At 43.0% G+C, this 16,181-nt stretch overlaps 4 protein-coding genes across 4 annotated transcripts; 1 reads left to right on the forward strand and 3 right to left on the reverse strand.

Annotated features, from left to right (window-relative positions):
* Positions 1 to 27: 27 nt before the first annotated feature.
* BCR41DRAFT_400641 (hypothetical protein) lies at positions 28 to 3,821 on the reverse strand (the record flags this gene model as incomplete). Its single annotated transcript, XM_022029153.1, has 3 exons — positions 28 to 2,165; positions 2,265 to 2,396; positions 2,492 to 3,821. The coding sequence occupies 3 exons, from the start codon at positions 3,819 to 3,821 to the stop codon at positions 28 to 30; spliced, it is 3,600 nt and encodes a 1,199-aa protein (XP_021877041.1).
* A 3,542-nt stretch (positions 3,822 to 7,363) lies between these two features.
* Positions 7,364 to 7,934, forward strand: BCR41DRAFT_361931 (hypothetical protein). The gene has a single exon (XM_022025639.1). The coding sequence runs from the start codon at positions 7,596 to 7,598 to the stop codon at positions 7,812 to 7,814; it is 219 nt and encodes a 72-aa protein (XP_021877042.1). The 5' UTR covers positions 7,364 to 7,595; the 3' UTR covers positions 7,815 to 7,934.
* Positions 7,935 to 10,182: 2,248 nt separating this feature from the next.
* BCR41DRAFT_400644 (GDP-fucose protein O-fucosyltransferase-domain-containing protein) lies at positions 10,183 to 12,303 on the reverse strand (the record flags this gene model as incomplete). The annotated part of the gene is made up of 1 exon (XM_022029154.1): positions 10,183 to 12,303. The coding sequence occupies one exon, from the start codon at positions 12,301 to 12,303 to the stop codon at positions 10,183 to 10,185; it is 2,121 nt and encodes a 706-aa protein (XP_021877043.1).
* A 1,132-nt stretch (positions 12,304 to 13,435) lies between these two features.
* Positions 13,436 to 14,806, reverse strand: BCR41DRAFT_188377 (succinate dehydrogenase cytochrome b560 subunit). The gene is made up of 4 exons (XM_022019802.1): positions 14,605 to 14,806; positions 14,242 to 14,302; positions 13,980 to 14,143; positions 13,436 to 13,834 (listed from the first exon to the last, which is right to left on the reverse strand). Exons 1-4 carry the CDS (start codon positions 14,645 to 14,647, stop codon positions 13,557 to 13,559), a joined length of 546 nt encoding a protein of 181 aa, XP_021877044.1. The 5' UTR covers positions 14,648 to 14,806; the 3' UTR covers positions 13,436 to 13,556.
* Positions 14,807 to 16,181: the final 1,375 nt, after the last annotated feature.

The raw sequence follows: 16,181 nt of genomic DNA on the forward strand, positions 1-16,181 counted from the left end.
ATCAAAAGAGGAGAAAGATGCCATCACTCACTGAGAAGGCGAATTCTGATCCAAATCATTTCCTTGGCCACTGTTATTGGTAGTGGTGTTACCGCTGTAATCGTTGTCATTGAGGATACTGTTCAGATAAAAGTTGAGAAATCGATCGTTATGCTCAAAATCCATCAGCTGCTGCTGCAATTCCACATACTCATTTCCAACTACACTCTCTTGGCTCAACAGCCCTGTGTTGGATAAATCCAAATCTGAAAGTTGCAAAAAGACTTGCCCGCCCAAAGAAGATCCATAGTCGTTAGAATCCATGGTGGGGAATGCGCCGAGTGGAACCTGAGATCCAGAATGGCCGGCTACTGGATGTTGCAGCGCTGGTGGATCACCCACTGTGCCTCCTTCAGTGATGGAAGAAGAGGTGACAAACGAAGATGACGGTACAGTAGCTACCGCAGGGGTAGAGACATTATCCGTAAACAAGGCATCGCTAATAGCGGAGATGACTGCTGACGATGAAGCGGCTACGCTGTCCGGGCTCTGCGAGGGATTAATAATGTCAGGATGGATGGCATTGACTACAAGTATCGGAGAAGGCGTGTTATTTTGAAAGACACTATTCGAGTCTACGTCGCCAGCATGTTGCTGCTGAGGCTGTTGCTGAGGTTGTTGCTGAGGTTGTTGTTGAAGCTGGAATTGCTGCTGCTCTTGCTGTTGCTGAGGTTGCTGTTGAAGTTGAAATTGCTGCTGCTGTTGCTCTTGTTGCTGAAGTTGCTGCTGGAGTTGTTGCTGAAGTTGTTGCTGGAGTTGTTGTTGCTGGAGTTGCTGCTGCTCTTGCTGTTGTTGTTGAAGCTGAAATTGCTGTTGCTGTTGTTGTTGTTGTTGCTGCTGCTGCTGCTGCAGCTGGGCCTGAAGTTGCATCTGAGCCTGAAGTTGCTGTTGCAAATATAACTGTTGCTGAAGTTGCTGCTGGTAAGAGAGTGCTTGTTGCTGAAGGTGGGACTGATAATTGAGGATATGTGTATCCATATGTATGGATGAAGGTGCAGCAACTGGGAATGCCGACTGTTGAGAGTTTGGGCTTTCAAAATGGACATGCTGCAGATACTGGCCCTGCATAGTAGGTTGGGGGACCTGTGGCGTCTGTGGTACCTGGAGGGCATAGCTTGGGATTAGAGGATTGGGCAATGGTAATTGTGAGGCTTGAGTGGTTTCCAGGTTTTGCAGTTGCTCAACGGCAGAATTTTGGGCTGAGCTGAAAGAGCCGTAATGTGGGATCATTGTGGCGTGAATATTGTATTCCATACTGCTGGCGGCAGTGGCACCGTTGTTGTAATGCATTGGGGTGCTGTACTGCTCCATCGCCTGATCCAACTGTGCTGTTGGAACTGTATTTTCACTGTTGATTCCCCCCACTGCTGTGGGTGTAGGGCCTGAGCCAGAAGCTGCTCCCATTCCCCAAGGCCCAGTATTGGCCCCGACATGATGGGTTGGATACGTGCTCTGTCCGTCAGAAACACAGTACCCGCTGGCGGTTGCGGCGGCAGCGACAGCAGCAGCAGCAGCAACCATCGCTGCACCGATTTCTACGCGTCGGGCTATTGTCCGTTGCACCAGGCGCTCTCGTTTCTCATTCTCTGACTTCCTTCGTCTCTCGGCGCGAGCCTGCATCCTCTCAGCCGCACGCTGCAGCTTCACCTCAATTGGGGGGTGTTGCTCCCGCTTGTGGCGCAGTAGGTCATGGTTCCGTTTGTAGCGTTTAACCTCCAAAAAGCCTTTTGCATTCTCTATCAAGCTTGCCCACGGCGTATCAGTCGGGATAGGACGAGGTATCACTCCATCATAGGAGCAGATGTCGCACCAATAAGGCTTATCGTTTTGATGCGACACCATGTGCGACTTCAAAAGGCCGGGTGACGCAAAGGTCCGATTGCAGCCAGAGACGGCGCAAGCGATTGATAAGGCACTGTTGATACCAAAACTGTCGGTAGAAGATCCTTGGAACGAACTGGATGATACTTCTTGTGCATCCGTTCCAGAAGTGGAATTGGGGACAACTTCAGCTGGGGAAGTGCCTCCTGGCTCGCTGGCCTGGCTGCCAAGGCCAAGTGGTGGCGCAGCAACTTGTTGGGCGGAGACTTCGGTCACCTGTGAGCTACTTGAAGTCGAAATCTCACCTATTTTTTTTTTTTTTTTTTTTTTTTATGGTTAGATATATGATTATAAGACGAACCAATGAGTGATAGAGCAATGACATATAATCCCGCATTTCTTACTCTGAGCTGCTTGACCGGCCTGAATAGAGCTCGGCTCAGACGCGTTGTTTGTACATTTGCCCTGATCATCTACTTGGTTTGTCGAACTTTGAGATTGCTCGTTGTTGTTTGCATTCTGCTGCGGAATGATGACTGTAAACAAAAAATGGGATTGTTCGATTGGTTAATTGGGAACGCGACTTTTTAAGGTTCAAGTTACACAAAAAAAATTGATATTGCAATGTTACCTATTGATGCCTGGCCAGTCGACAAAGGTATGCTTCCTTGAAGCGTTGTCTTTCGCTGAGAGCTTAGCTTCCGCAGCCGAGCCAATTCCTGCTCCATCTGCTTTAACTTGATGCGTTGTATCTCAATGACTTGGCTAGGTCCCTCATAGCCATCCTGCGTGAGGTCGATAGTGCTTGGAGCAAGCAGGGTGGTTTTTTGTCTTTGATAAGAAGGAATCAACGGCACCTGGGGTAGTTCTGCAGCGGGCAGTGCAGGAATGGGCGGCGGGGCTGAGCTTACCTGGTTATTTAAAGGGGCTTGAGGTAGGGACTTATTTGAAATAGTATCGGATCGGCCAGAAACAATGCTTGTCATTGACAAGGCCCTCGTACATGCAGCGGCGAGCACGGGTGTTCGGGAATAACCTAAAGGGGGCGCCAAAGAGCTTTTTCTCATTCTCAGCTTGTCAAGTCCACCTAAACAAGCTCTCTTCGCGAGCGGAGAGGCCACTGTTGTAAAATTGCATGCTCGTTGAACCTCTTGAGTGACAATAGTACTGGAGCTACTGGGAGCAGCCTGCTGAGGAACACTCTTAAAAGGCATAAGGACCAGCGACAAACCTTCGGACAAGGCAGCCTCAGTAGGGCCTCTGCCGCAACTGCCGGCACCAGTGACCTGAGCGGACTTGCCTTCTTGGCCATGCTGTGGGGAATCAATACAAGGGCCATGGTCGTTTTGACTGACGTTTACGGAAGCAACTAGAGCTGGATTTGGGGCCATCAAGGTCCCCAAATGCTGGTCCATCGCAGAGCCACTACTAGTGACAGCTACATCGTATCCACCCATGAATGATAACTGTTGCTGCTGTTGCTGCATCAGGACCTGAAGCTCCATCTGCCGGTTTTCAGCTTGCTCTTCGATGCACAAGTTCATATCCGAAAAGGTTTGACCTATATTGGAAGACAGAAGAGCTTGTTCATACATGGCGAGAACCTGGATATGTTCCTGCAGTTGGTTTTGCACATCACATTCAGTGCCGTTGAGGCTCCCTGCTAATGCTTGGTTGCCGAACTGAGGCTGAATAGGGATAGCAGTCTCAATAAACGAGCTCACCGAGCCATTGTTCCCAACTACAGTCGGAATTGAGGAAAGGTCCACGGCATCCGTGGTTATGCTGTTATTGGTAGTATTGCTGATCACAATTGGGGCACTTGTGACTACTGCTGGCTTAGAACTGTTATCGTTCAGAGAAGCTTGAGTCTGTGCAAAGCATTGGGCTCCAGAGGAGGAGCTAGAGGAGCTAGAGGAGGCATCAAGGCCCTCTTTAGGATCTTGATACACTGATGGCATGCCTACTTGAATAATAGAACCGGGCAATATAGTAGGTTGGTTTAGCCCTTGCCAAAGAGATTAAGGAAAGCAGGGTATCAAAAGGCCTAGGGAAAGAGTTCCAAGGCTTAATTACCAAAAGTCGTGTTGAGTATAAGCGCGAGCGTAGCCAGGCCCTGGAGTTTGTTCTAGGCTTTGCTTGGAAGATAGCTTAGTGGCGTTTGCGAGACTTGATGTCGCAAGTCTGTGGTAACCCGTTGAAAAGGCAGCTGCGTTTATCAGGCTGAAGGCTGGTTGAGGCTGTCAAGGGGTGTAAGGTTAAAGGAACAAACAAACAAAAAAAATTAAAAAAAAATACAATATGCTGTTAGGATGACTCTGTTTTTTTTTTTTTTTTTCTTTTTTTTTTTTCCTGCACAGCATTGCTGTCGATCCTTTTCACATTTGTTTCCAACAAAAAAAAAAAAAAAAAAAAAAAAAAACATACAAACAAACAAACAAACAAACCAAACGAAAAGATAAACAGTTTAAACAGTTAGGGCAAGGGTAGGGCAATAACAAAATATAAAAAGTCTGCATATGATCTACATTGTTTTCTGTTTTTTTTTTTTTTCTTCTCTCTTTCATGTTTTTCAGGGTTGATTTCTAAATGCAGACCCTTTGTGGCCGGGATAGTGATAGTGTGGTCATTAGTTAGGGTAGCGATAGTCACAATAATAAGATGTGTTGCATCCAAATTTGAATGTATGTGCTCAGTGCGCACAATAACTGTATCCTCTATGGGGTGGATCATTCCTCTTCGCCAGTACAGATGCCACAAGGCTAGCTTGCTACATAGAGGAATGATCATACTCCACACCTCGACGAAGATGGCTGACAATATCCATCACACTTGTAATGATATACATGCAGCTACACAGTGGATCATCAGCCAAAACTAACGTTGAGGACTACCACGTGTTACCATCAATGGTTTAAGTTGTGAAATGTAGCTTTGTATAGACCACAGATGCATTATTTGGAACTACGGTAGGTACTAGTCTTAAAACTAATCCCCCCGAATCAGATAGGTAGCGTCGCGTGTGTAGAGCGTGTAAATGGTTTAGTGCAGGTTAAGGCACATCAGCCGTAAAAGAATTAAAATAGCACAACTCAGACTCAAAAAAAGGCGTTATTGCTGACGCGCTGATCAGTAGCCTCAAAAATCTGTCTTTTTTGAAAACGCGTAGAATGAGCCCACCCTGTTCACACAGAAGAGGGGCGCGTACTACAATCATCAGCCCCAAAAATCCTTCATTTCTTCCCAAATACAAGCCATGCGCCGAATTTCTCACTTTTTACCCTGCTCCTCTACCCCTTCGTTCCTACTAGGCCTTGACTGGATGGAGAGGATGATGACGCTTTGGAAGTGTAGGGGTTGCCGGGGTGAAGGAATGGGAGTAACATTTGCTGAGGGAAAGCAGGATCCTTTCATAACGATCTACTGCGTGGTACGATTAAAATAATGAACAACCATTTCTTCTCTTTCTCTCTCTCTTTGTTTTCCCTTCTAGCATATTTCCTACCGCACAACCCGCTTTTACTTAGATTTGAGTGGGACCCGAACTGGGTGATGGAGATTAGAACGAGATGAATGGCCATGAGGGGAAAACGTCCAAGAAAAGTGTCGCAAAGGAGCAGAGAAGAGTAATAAGCGCAACGGTGCAGGGAGAGAAACTGGTGTAAAGACAAGAGGAGGACTTCCACCGCTTTTGGTAACCCCTCTTTCACTAACCTTCATCCATCATATCGCTACCACTGACTCCACTCTCGGACTTCATTATTTCTCTTGCCTCTTACTTATTTTTTTATCCTTCACTTTCTATCCTAACCACCCAAAAAGCCCCCTCCCTTTCTCTCACCCTTCGCAGCCTAGAAATATTCAGTATTTGGAGTATATTCGTATCGTGTCATATACATCTAGCACTTACTGCTTTGGCCACTGAAAGGTCGGATGAATAGGCACCTATGTGTCTATAGTGCTTAAAAAAAAAAAAAAAAAAAAAAAAGGGAGAGAACGAGAACGGCGGGAAGAGGATAAATGCGGTATGTGAGTACTGCCTGAGCGTTAATGGTTTGTAATACACAAGGCAATGAGGGTCAGGGACAAGAGAGAAGCAAACTAACGCGATAAGGCTGATTAAGAAGTAAGGATAGGTATGGTAGAAAAAAGCTGATTGCTCTGGTGAGCAAAAAAAAAACTTAAGGAAAGAAAAGAAAAATAGAAAAAAGAAAAGAGAAACAGCAGGTTAAATAATAAAAGAGAGGAGCAACTGAATTTGCCACGCAAGAGATACGGCAAAGCGCAAAGCTGTAATGGACAATGGGGGCATTAGAAAATAGACCCAAATAGCTCGGCCATCACTAAGCAATAGTTCGCGCTTTTCAGCTTTTTTCAATTTATTATATTTATGCTAGGGAGCTGATGATAACGGATATTTCGTGAAATCCCTATAGTAGCAAAAGCGATAAAGATAAGCTGCCAATTTAGTAGAAATATCAATGTAAAAAGCGAAGAAAGCACTGAGTCTCTTTCGATTGCAAATTGAAGCATTCTGTAAGCATTACTTGTAATGAAGCGAAGATGTGGCTCTCAGAGAGCTGGCCCGCGTCAATAGCCCTTCCAAAAGGTCAGTCAAGCTAGACATCTAAATACCATGCCACAACAGAACTAAAAGAATGGATCAAGTTTCCTTTCATTCCAATCTGTTGAAGCGTAGTGGGAAAGAGATTATACAACTATAAATATAAAATCACCCCTGCTAGGCTGCATTGTAGCAATGAGACCCATGTAACAAACACTGCCTTGTAAAACAAATATCCAAACAAAAGTTGGTTTTACAGGGCGCAATGGAAATGAAGCTTGCGAAGTTGTTATAGGTAACAAGATTTAATCAACTTTTTTTTTTTTTTTTTTTTTTTTTTTTAATCTAGCGACTGTTGACGTGTGTAAGCAGTAGTAAATTTAATGCATCTTAGTCGTTACCCTTTACTTGCTGCATCAACGATCCTGGTAAGTGTACATAGCAACTTTGCTATCTCAGATACATGCTGTCTTCTTTAAACCCTATCGTGTCAGAGGATATATTCATCCACTGTTTCTTGTTACCAAAAATTACATAGTTGGATTAATAAAAAAGCAAATAAAGCAGCATATTCCTTTTTCACTCAAAAGTCACTCTCCCAAACCTGGCCATGGGTAGGAGGGCAACAATGCACAGATCAACACAACATGCCTCTACGATAGAATCCCTTGATTATGCACAATTGTTATACAACCCCAAAAGCCATCGATTAGCAATTAAAAAAAAAAAAAAAAAAAAAAGGACTAAAAGTAATTCCCAGGATATGATTCAACTGGTTGTGAGCATTTTGATCACAAATAGCCTAAGCGCATTTCAGTGTTGACTGGGATTCTCATGCCCATCTCCTTTAAAATAAAAAAGACTGTTGTTTTTCCAAACCACCACAATTCCATTTCTCTTCCTTCATATACTCCTTGCCTCCTCTTCCTGCCCATCAACTTTTTCTTTCTTTTTACCCGCTGGACCATTTTCCGTACATATTTAAATATAAAAAAGCGCTGACTTTACTCTTTCTCCTTACTTACATTATTCTTTTTTTTCTGAGCTCTTCATTCTATTTCTTGTATTTATTTATTTTTTAATTCCGCCACAGTCATATTGTTATCGACCGTCTTATAATATAAAACAAAGTTACCTCCACAAAACCGATCAATACATTATACATACAACGATGATTGTCACCTCGATTGTCCTCTCAGCAGTCTCATCAGCAGCATTGATGATGTCGATCCTCACCGCGGGGCCGTTCCTCCCAAAGCATATGGACAGCCTTGATGGCCTAGCAGAGAAAACACCACCATCTTATCTGCGACTCAACAAGCGGCGGAAGCGAAGGTTAGCAGTTGATGAGGCTGTGGAGATGGAAAAGTACTATCGAGGAGCAGTATGACAACTGGCAATAAGGCCAGAATTAATGCGACCAGTGTAAATATTCTGGCATCCTTCTTCCTCTGCAAAGCACAACAGCATTGGACAGAAAAGAAAAAAGGGTACCAACAACAACAACACCGAAGTATGCCCTTGTGCTATCCCTTTTCACTCTAGCTCAATATTTTCCTTCACAGTACGCACAGATAACATCCAAGTAAAAATGATACTCGTTACTTTGCACATGAATGCCTCTGTATTATTTTTTCAATTAGCAACAATAAAAAGCAATGATTTATTATACTTCTTGTTTATCATGTCATTCTGTTCAACTCGTAAGTCGGAGCTAGAATGAGGGATCCATGGCAATTGCAACTATGGAAAACTTTAAAATTCTTCCGATACTGCCTCAATAATCCAAGTACATGTTTATACAGATACAACTCCGTAAGATGATCAAAAAACACTTTCCCTCTACACCATACCAGTCAAACTCCAGTATCAAAACCAAAACATTTTCCTCGCTTTTCCGATCCAAACCCCCCTTCAACCCCCTAATCATTAATGTATAGAGACAAAGTCTACCAAGCGTACTCAAAAAGACTATTAATGATGTAGAGAATATCAAAGCTTCGCTATACTGTTCAACAGAAGCTTGATTATCAACATCAAAATCTATGAGGAGAAGAGGCATAACTCACACACCCATGCTACCTTCATTTTTTAAAGACAAAAGAAAAAAAAAAAGAGCACCAGCTGTGATATAACCCCGGTACCAAGTATTCATTTACAAGCAAAAGAGATGGGTATCCTGCAGTTAGGAACAAAAAATTAGAATTGGCAGTCAAACGATCAAGGCTATTTAGGACGACATCAAGGATTGGATGAAAGAGTGGCAAAAAAAAAAAAAAAAAAAAAAAAAAATGATATGAAGTACATGTACAGTTCAGCGTCACTAAAATCATCGAAATGATGGTTTTAGTAAATTCAGGTCTATTCAAAAAAAAACTTTATTTTACCATCTTTCTCAGTTAACATTCTTTTCAATCTATCCACTGATTCATTATCATTGAGCAAATGGTAATAGTCGTTAAAGAGCTCCAATTGCCTGCGTATTGCAATCCAGCGCTTCACCAAACGAGGATCGCCAGTTTGATGCCGTATCCTCATAAATTGTTGATGCTCCTGTATCTCTCGGCAGTCGTGAGTTGTAGGGATTGAAGGATGAACTCATCGTTGATGCAGGTTTCAGGATCCGCCGTCACTTGAGTACCCGAGCCAGAATGGCTGAGGTCATACTCGAAATTATCATCATTTTCTATCTCATCACCCCGGTAAACAATACCGTCTTCTGTGTGGGTGATGAACCGGTGCTTGTGCTTCTCGGAAGTCATTATCGTCTTGACAGCGTCACTGATCGACTCAGAAGACCCTTCGCAGTAGTTCATGGTGAGATGGTTGAGGACACCAATGTCCTTTTGTTTGGTGGCCTCTCCTTCGTCCTCACCATATTCCTTTATTAGCTTTTCTTGAAGCTGAAAAACCTGATCTTCCCTTGATTCGATCCCAAGACAGTGTAAACGGTTTCTTTGTTCAGAGATCAAGATAGAAATCTCAGCAAAGCAGCAGCGGATGCAAGTTGGGGTCACTGATCCCCAAGCCCTAGCGATACATAACCAAAGTGCAGCATTGGACGGCAAATCATTAAGTAATTTGCTCTTTGTTCTTACACGCGCCACGGCTTCGGACATGACATTGCTATAAAGTGCCTTGAACGGCCTTACAATAACAGCATCTAAAGGCTGTGCCATTGATGTGGTGTTCGGAGGAAGCCTAATGAGCTTGACGCTCTCAATTCTAAGAGTCTCACAATCCTTGTGTGTTGGTGCATTGTCGATTAGAAGCGCGATGCGACGGCCCTGCTCCTGCATATCGCCATTCAATTACCTTAGCTATTGAACGAAGATGAACTGCCTCATGTATCCTTTGTCAGAGAAGCCTGCGTCAATTTCCTTGAAGATATTCTTGGCCAAACTAAATGAACGATGCATAGCAAGCGCTACAGGGTTGACTTGTCAGATCCCGTCGCATTACTGCAGAACAAGATTGAAAATCTAGCCGACCGAACAATCTTCTTCCCGCGAAGAGGCCCAGTCTCATGGGCCTTGTTGGACATAGCTGTGAGAAAAAGGATGGTAGATACAGGAAAAAAAAAAAAAAAAAAAAAAAAAAATCATCGAATGGAGTTTAAGTGTACTTCATAGTAAGGTGAATGAAATGAAAAATGAGCATTTTTTATTTACTCGATTCAATTAAATGAGTTCCACCAACTTCTCTAGTTCACTGAGAGAAGAGTCTGGCTTTGTGGGGGATTTGACTATAATTCATCATTACAAAAACACAGCCCTGCGTCCGTTCCAATCCTCTTGCCGGTATGCTCCCACTCGTGAAAGCATGCTCGTCTGCACACCGATCAAGATCTCTGCTTGAGCCATGAAAATCTGATCCATCATTAAGGGTCCAAAGACTCCAAGTCGCTCTTTGGTCCCCATTGCTTGATGATCAAGAACATGCCATCCCAGTGCTCGGAACTCATCCAGTTCTTCGGGACGATCTTCGTTTGTAGAGACATAGACAGGTAAATTCCTCAGAACAGGATTGCCTAGAACTATGTCACGAAGTGTTGAGGCTAACTCCTGTGTCGTTGGTGAGCAGGACTGTAGAGCATGCTGGAAATACTGTTGACAATAGCTGATGAATTCACCTCGTCTGGCGTGGATCGAAATGAAAGACCCACGCCGAAAAATGGTCTTGTTGGCTATGTTACTGCTGCTAATGCTACTGCCACCACTACTGCTGCTCCTCAAGGATTTGCCTTGGTCAGTATCACGATAGAGACGTCTATCAGGGATGATGGCACTATTGAGGCGACCATAATCACTTTCTTTTGTATCAGACTCTTGGTTACCGGAGGCGTATATCCCAATCCGTCCAGATTGGAAATGGCTTTGCTGAGCACCAACCTCACTCAGTCTATGGAGCACTGCCTCAAAGTGCCGCTCGAAAGCTGGCGCGAAATAAAGATAGCGGCCGTACAAATCCCATTCCGTCTTTTTGGAAGTTGCAATATTATTCCCATTGGTGATACAAAGCAAATGTTCGTCATCCAGAGTCCTAAGTGTTGTTTTCAGCTGCTCCAATTCATTCGTTTCAAGCGCAGGAGTCTTCATGGAGAGATCAAGCTTCCATTGCTTCAAAAAGCTCTTGGCTGTCGGATCTAATGGTCGCAAGCTGCCTACGCCACAGGTGACATGGCAAACCAAACTCTCAGGTGCTGTAGGTAGGATACGGTTAGGCCCCCGAACATCCTGGAGCTCGATGATTTTTACGCCAGTAAGTTGCTTAAATGTCTCCAAGTCAAAGTAGTTGGACCATGGCTGATTCTGCCCGACATTGTCATCTTTCTGCCAAGATGTGATAGAAGGCAGAACCAGGGTACGATTCAACGACTTGGCTAGCATGATGGCTCGCAACATACCGTAGAACTGGTTGGATAGCCCGCCATCAGGAAGGTACGACATGTATTTTGTGTCTGGAGCAAGTCGGTCATTAAAGGCCTGTCGTTGATAGGCGCTTTCAACTTTAGATAAAAAGACACTGTCATCTTTTATTTTAATGGCCTCCGATCCAGTTGTCAAGCCTTCGTCTTTACCGTGTCCTCCTTCGATGCTGCTGACCTTTTCATCAAATCTCTTTGTTTCACCATAGTCGATGGCAATATAATCATCCAGCTGTTCTTCTCTGATCCTTTGTTCATAGTTTTGGTGAATAGAATCATCGGTATCTCCAGACATATCGTCTACGCCAAGTTGATCATCGTTATAGATTTTTTTGGAATGACCATACAGGGAACCCCATGGCTTGTTTGCATTTGTTTTGTACCTTCTGCCATTAGATGCTATCACCACTCCTTGATCCGCTGACAACCCTATCCCTCCAAACACATTAACAGCGACAACAGCGTCAGAAGCGGCCCGTCCTGGTATCCTTCCTGATCCTCCTGATGATGGTTTTGTGATTGATGCTAATATTGGTATAGAGCTAACAGAGGGAAAAGACTTTGATCTCCCGAGCTCACACCCGCATTGACCAGTTGTAATATCGCATTCTGAGCAATAGAACATGATCAGAGTTAAGGATGAGAAAAAAATAAGGATTGCGAGTAAGGAGTATATTTGACGATTGCGTTTGGTGGCCAGATATTGGTTTACAGACGGGTGCTTGAGGGATCCCTTTGTTTTTCTGCAGGCTTCCGGGTCTGCAGACGCGAGGGACATGAGTTCTGGTGGTGATGACGACGGTGTACAGCAGGGATCTATGTGAAAGTTGATTCCAATGGATGCGGAGGGAATAGTATTGCAGGGTTTGAACCCTTGGCTCTGTGGATTAGGAGTATGGAGATGGATACTATGCGAAGGCGAATGTTGTTTGTAGTCTGTTGATCGCGACATGGTAAAATATGTCTGCAAGATACGCGGCGAGGAGAATGATTGAAGGAAAAGTGGAGGTGTGAAGATGTGAAGACGAGAAGAGAGAGAATAGAGAGCTATTTAAAGCGACGTACAAAAAGGAAAAGAAAAAAAATTATAATATATATTACTATTATCATTATTATTATCATTAAAAATACTGAGGAACGCTCAGCTCGCTATCCTATAATTCCATTTATGATCCCCATGCCCTTTATTTGACATTTATTTCGTTCATTGCATGGTTCTTTGGCTCTACAGACGATCTTATAACAATTCCTGTTCTCACTATATATATATATCATGCACAGGGCATGCCATTCCACAAGCTCATTCCACAAGCAAATTTTTGATCCAAAAAAAGGAGTACAAGCAACTGTATTGTCCTGTCTGTCATTGCCAAGGGAGAAGCCCCATGCCAGGAGGCCGCGGCGTTCAAAGGTAAAAGACAGGAGAGCACATCCACTAAGGGATTGTATTCAACCACAATAATATTAGTAAATCTGAGAGCGCTTATTTTAAATCCTTGCTTTGGCTTGGCTATTCTTTTTTTTTTTTCCTATACTTTAAATTATCTAATAATTCGCGCCACCATCTGTTAGAACCGTGTTTAGTAAGCCGCGCAGTATACATACAATGAATGCAATTATGGCGTTTCCCCCCTCTATTATCTACTCCTCTACCCCCCACCTTACGCCATAAAAATACTAACTCATTTGCAATAACACATAGCACAGATAGTCACAGTTGATTAAAAAAGGAAAGAAGGCTCCGCTTGTCAAATGTTACAGCTTTTGAGGGACTCTTAGTCTACTGCTTTTTTCAATTGGACGACATTATTAACATACATGCACTTTAGCATAACTGGAGAGAAAAAAACCTATTTCAGTGGATTCATTGATATTGCCCTTTTACTCCTGAATTAAAGTATGGCAGACTGAAATCCTACAAGTGTACATCATGACACCATAAAGGTAAGTGATCATTTCGGTCGTTAATAGCAGACTGTTCAATGTCGGGGACAGCTCTAAACCTTCCTGACCCAATGTAGTCCATATTCTGTAAAGACAAACACTTTATACCAATTAACCATGAAGTCTTTGATTTTTATAAATACATGTAAAAAAAAAAAATGTCGTATTTGTTTTTATTGACATTCAGGCCCAGATCGTTCTACTCTTTATCTCCAGCATCTGCGAATCATTATCGAATCCTCTGTAAACTTAGTGTATTCTTTATATGAGGGCCAAAGCAAGAGCTGAGACTGTGCTCAAACCTAAGACGGTGTAGCCGGTAGTATAAACACCCTTGAGAGTCAATCCCTTGGTGGTGTCCCAGAGTAAGTGGCGCATTCCATTGAATGAGTGGAAAGTGAAAGGGAAAGCAATGACGAGCTTGCCAAGGACTTTGGCCGCAACGGGAAGTGTGGCGATGGTCGAGGTGATAGTGGCGGTATCGAATCCAAGACCAACCATAGGCGCAACAGCATAAGCGATAGCTCCTCCGTAGAATCCTATGACATACGCAACAGATCCAAGAGAACCAAGCTGTCAATAAACATCTTTAAATCCAAGAAGGGAAAAAAAAAAAAAAAAGGAGAGATACGCCATTGTATCTTTCTTATATTATTCACATCATGAATTTGTTTTCTTCCTTACCAACAGCGAGAGCACCGCCAGTGAAACGGTGGAATCCTGACATGTACCATGTCAATTGGGGCTGGTAGATGGTCATGTGAGGGGAAAGAGGGCGGTTCTTGCGCTGTTCAATGAGAGGAGCGACAGTAACCTCTTTTTGGTTTGATTGAGAGGTAGACAAAATTCTACAGAACAAAATGGATATTCGCGTTTCTACGTTAGATGCATAAAAAAAAAGAATCCAATTCTGACTTCAATTGCGGTATGAATTCAAACACCATACCTAGTGCCAACAGGAGCCATGACGCGAGTCTTTGTAATGACATTCTTGGCAATAGCTGCGGCTAATGTAGAAATTCAAACAAAATAATGAAGATTAGTTGCAAGTTGACTTTGGAATCTATGCGAAGTGTAGGCTATATTGATTACATTGAAGTGATGGGATGAATGAATAGATTTACAAGTGAGAGTGGGAAAATAAATGTATGAATGGATGTGTGAATATGAATAGAATGAATAACAATTCTTGCTTGCACCAATTTAGAAAGAGCAAGAATGCGGGGGAAGACACTAAATCATTTGGCCTCTTCCGGGAGGATATAAACAAGAGATCTCGGTGATGGAGTCGAAAACATACTCTGCATACGACCAACAGTCCTGAGAGGAGCAGCAAGACGAGGAGCGAACATATTGAACAGAAAGAAAAGGAATATGTAGAATGGAGTGGAGTGGAGTGGGAGTGGAGTGGAAGGAAGCCGAAGTGAAGGGACAGGGAATGAAGAGAGGCTGATGTGATTGATTGCTGAAATGTCCGAGGTCCGGTCGTCTTACACCCGAAGACCACAGAGAGCGGAATGCAATTGTCGCGTGTCAGCGGGATTCGGATATAAAGAATAAAACGTCAACATCTCAAGATCTGGATTTAAGGCTAATATTGATCGGAAATAATTAAAATGATTTTCTAGGTTTCCTAGAACCTTCCTATTCAACTTTTTAATAGCCAATGTCTGTTGGACCACAAGTAACCTCAATTCCTTTTTGTTGCTTCTGATGTGGACAGAGCCCCTGGTAACTATGAGGGGGTGAATCTTATTAAAGCAACCGTATGGCTCTATGTTAACCATGAGGCTGAATAATGACCTCCGTAATGCCTTGCTTATGTCTATTTCTACTTAATGCTGAATGCGCTTCTACTGTTTAACGGTATCATTTTGAGAAAATAGAGTATGTCAGACATTAGTTTGTATGTCTCAGCTTTGTCCTGCACTCTATAAAGAATATATGACCTACTTTATCCCAGAAAGGCTAGCAATCGTTCTCCCTACAGATCCTATATTGGTCCATACCCAGGCTAGAACCTCCGCTGGAATAAGAAGACTTAGTGGTGCATGGGATCGTATATCATAAATCCAGATGAATGGCTACTCTATCTTTAATCTTAAAAATACTTGACAGAGAGTGATGGGACCATTATCTGCCTATGTTGGTGCTGGCAATGACACAGATGATACTTATGGCTAATGAAAGTACAAACAGTATTGATACTAACGATACATACATGGGTGATTTTTGATTTAGATTTGCATAAATAGTATTCCGGTCTCTAAGTGGCAAGAACATGAATTCTAATATACACATGTTTTTCATTAGTGGCAACGTTGATGTCTCATATCCTGAAAGCTTAATCACTCTTAATCCCAACTATATGACCGGATCAGTTCATATCTAATCCTATGCCAAATAGTTAGACGACTTAGTCCAGCAATTGCAGGATGCACAAGGCCAATGTAATAACAGCTTAAGCGAGGCAGAAGAGGGCTGTGGCGCCGGGAAAGGATTTGTCAGCTATAGGCCACTAAAGTTATCATGGAGTTACGCTAACAAGTTGACAACATCCATGTAGAAGTCAGGCTGTACGGCAAGAAGTGACAAAAGTGTTGTCATCTTTGCTGTTTGGACAAGCGCTAAAACCTCGAGTTATAAAAATATATTCTCATCAATTTTTTCCCACAAACCAAAAAAAAAAAAAGAGGTTCCACTGTTGTCTGTGCTTGTGTTTGAAGTTTTTTTTTACGATTCGATTACACACTGATCTCAAGATACGCGACCCAGACAAATATATAGCCAGTTAAACCTGGCTTTCCCTTTTTTTTTTTTTTTTATTCTATTCCCTAGCATCGTTCTTTTCCCCCATCTCTTAATATCCTCTCCTCTGATATACTC

The sequence above is a fragment of the Lobosporangium transversale genome (assembly GCF_002105155.1).
Source record: "Lobosporangium transversale strain NRRL 3116 chromosome Unknown BCR41scaffold_51, whole genome shotgun sequence".
Taxonomy (NCBI): domain Eukaryota; kingdom Fungi; phylum Mortierellomycota; class Mortierellomycetes; order Mortierellales; family Mortierellaceae; genus Lobosporangium; species Lobosporangium transversale.

Coding starts and splice junctions, on each gene's coding strand:
- BCR41DRAFT_361931 (XM_022025639.1), top strand. CDS start 7,596: ATGATTGTCACCTCGATTGTCCTCTCAGCAGTCTCATCAGCAGCATTG.
- BCR41DRAFT_188377 (XM_022019802.1), bottom strand. CDS start 14,647: ATGTTCGCTCCTCGTCTTGCTGCTCCTCTCAGGACTGTTGGTC. Junction 14,303..14,604: donor TCCTCTCAGGACTGTTGGTC/GTATGCAGAGTA, acceptor TTTCTACATTAG/CCGCAGCTATTGCCAAGAAT. Junction 14,144..14,241: donor ATGGCTCCTGTTGGCACTAG/GTATGGTGTTTG, acceptor TTTGTTCTGTAG/AATTTTGTCTACCTCTCAAT.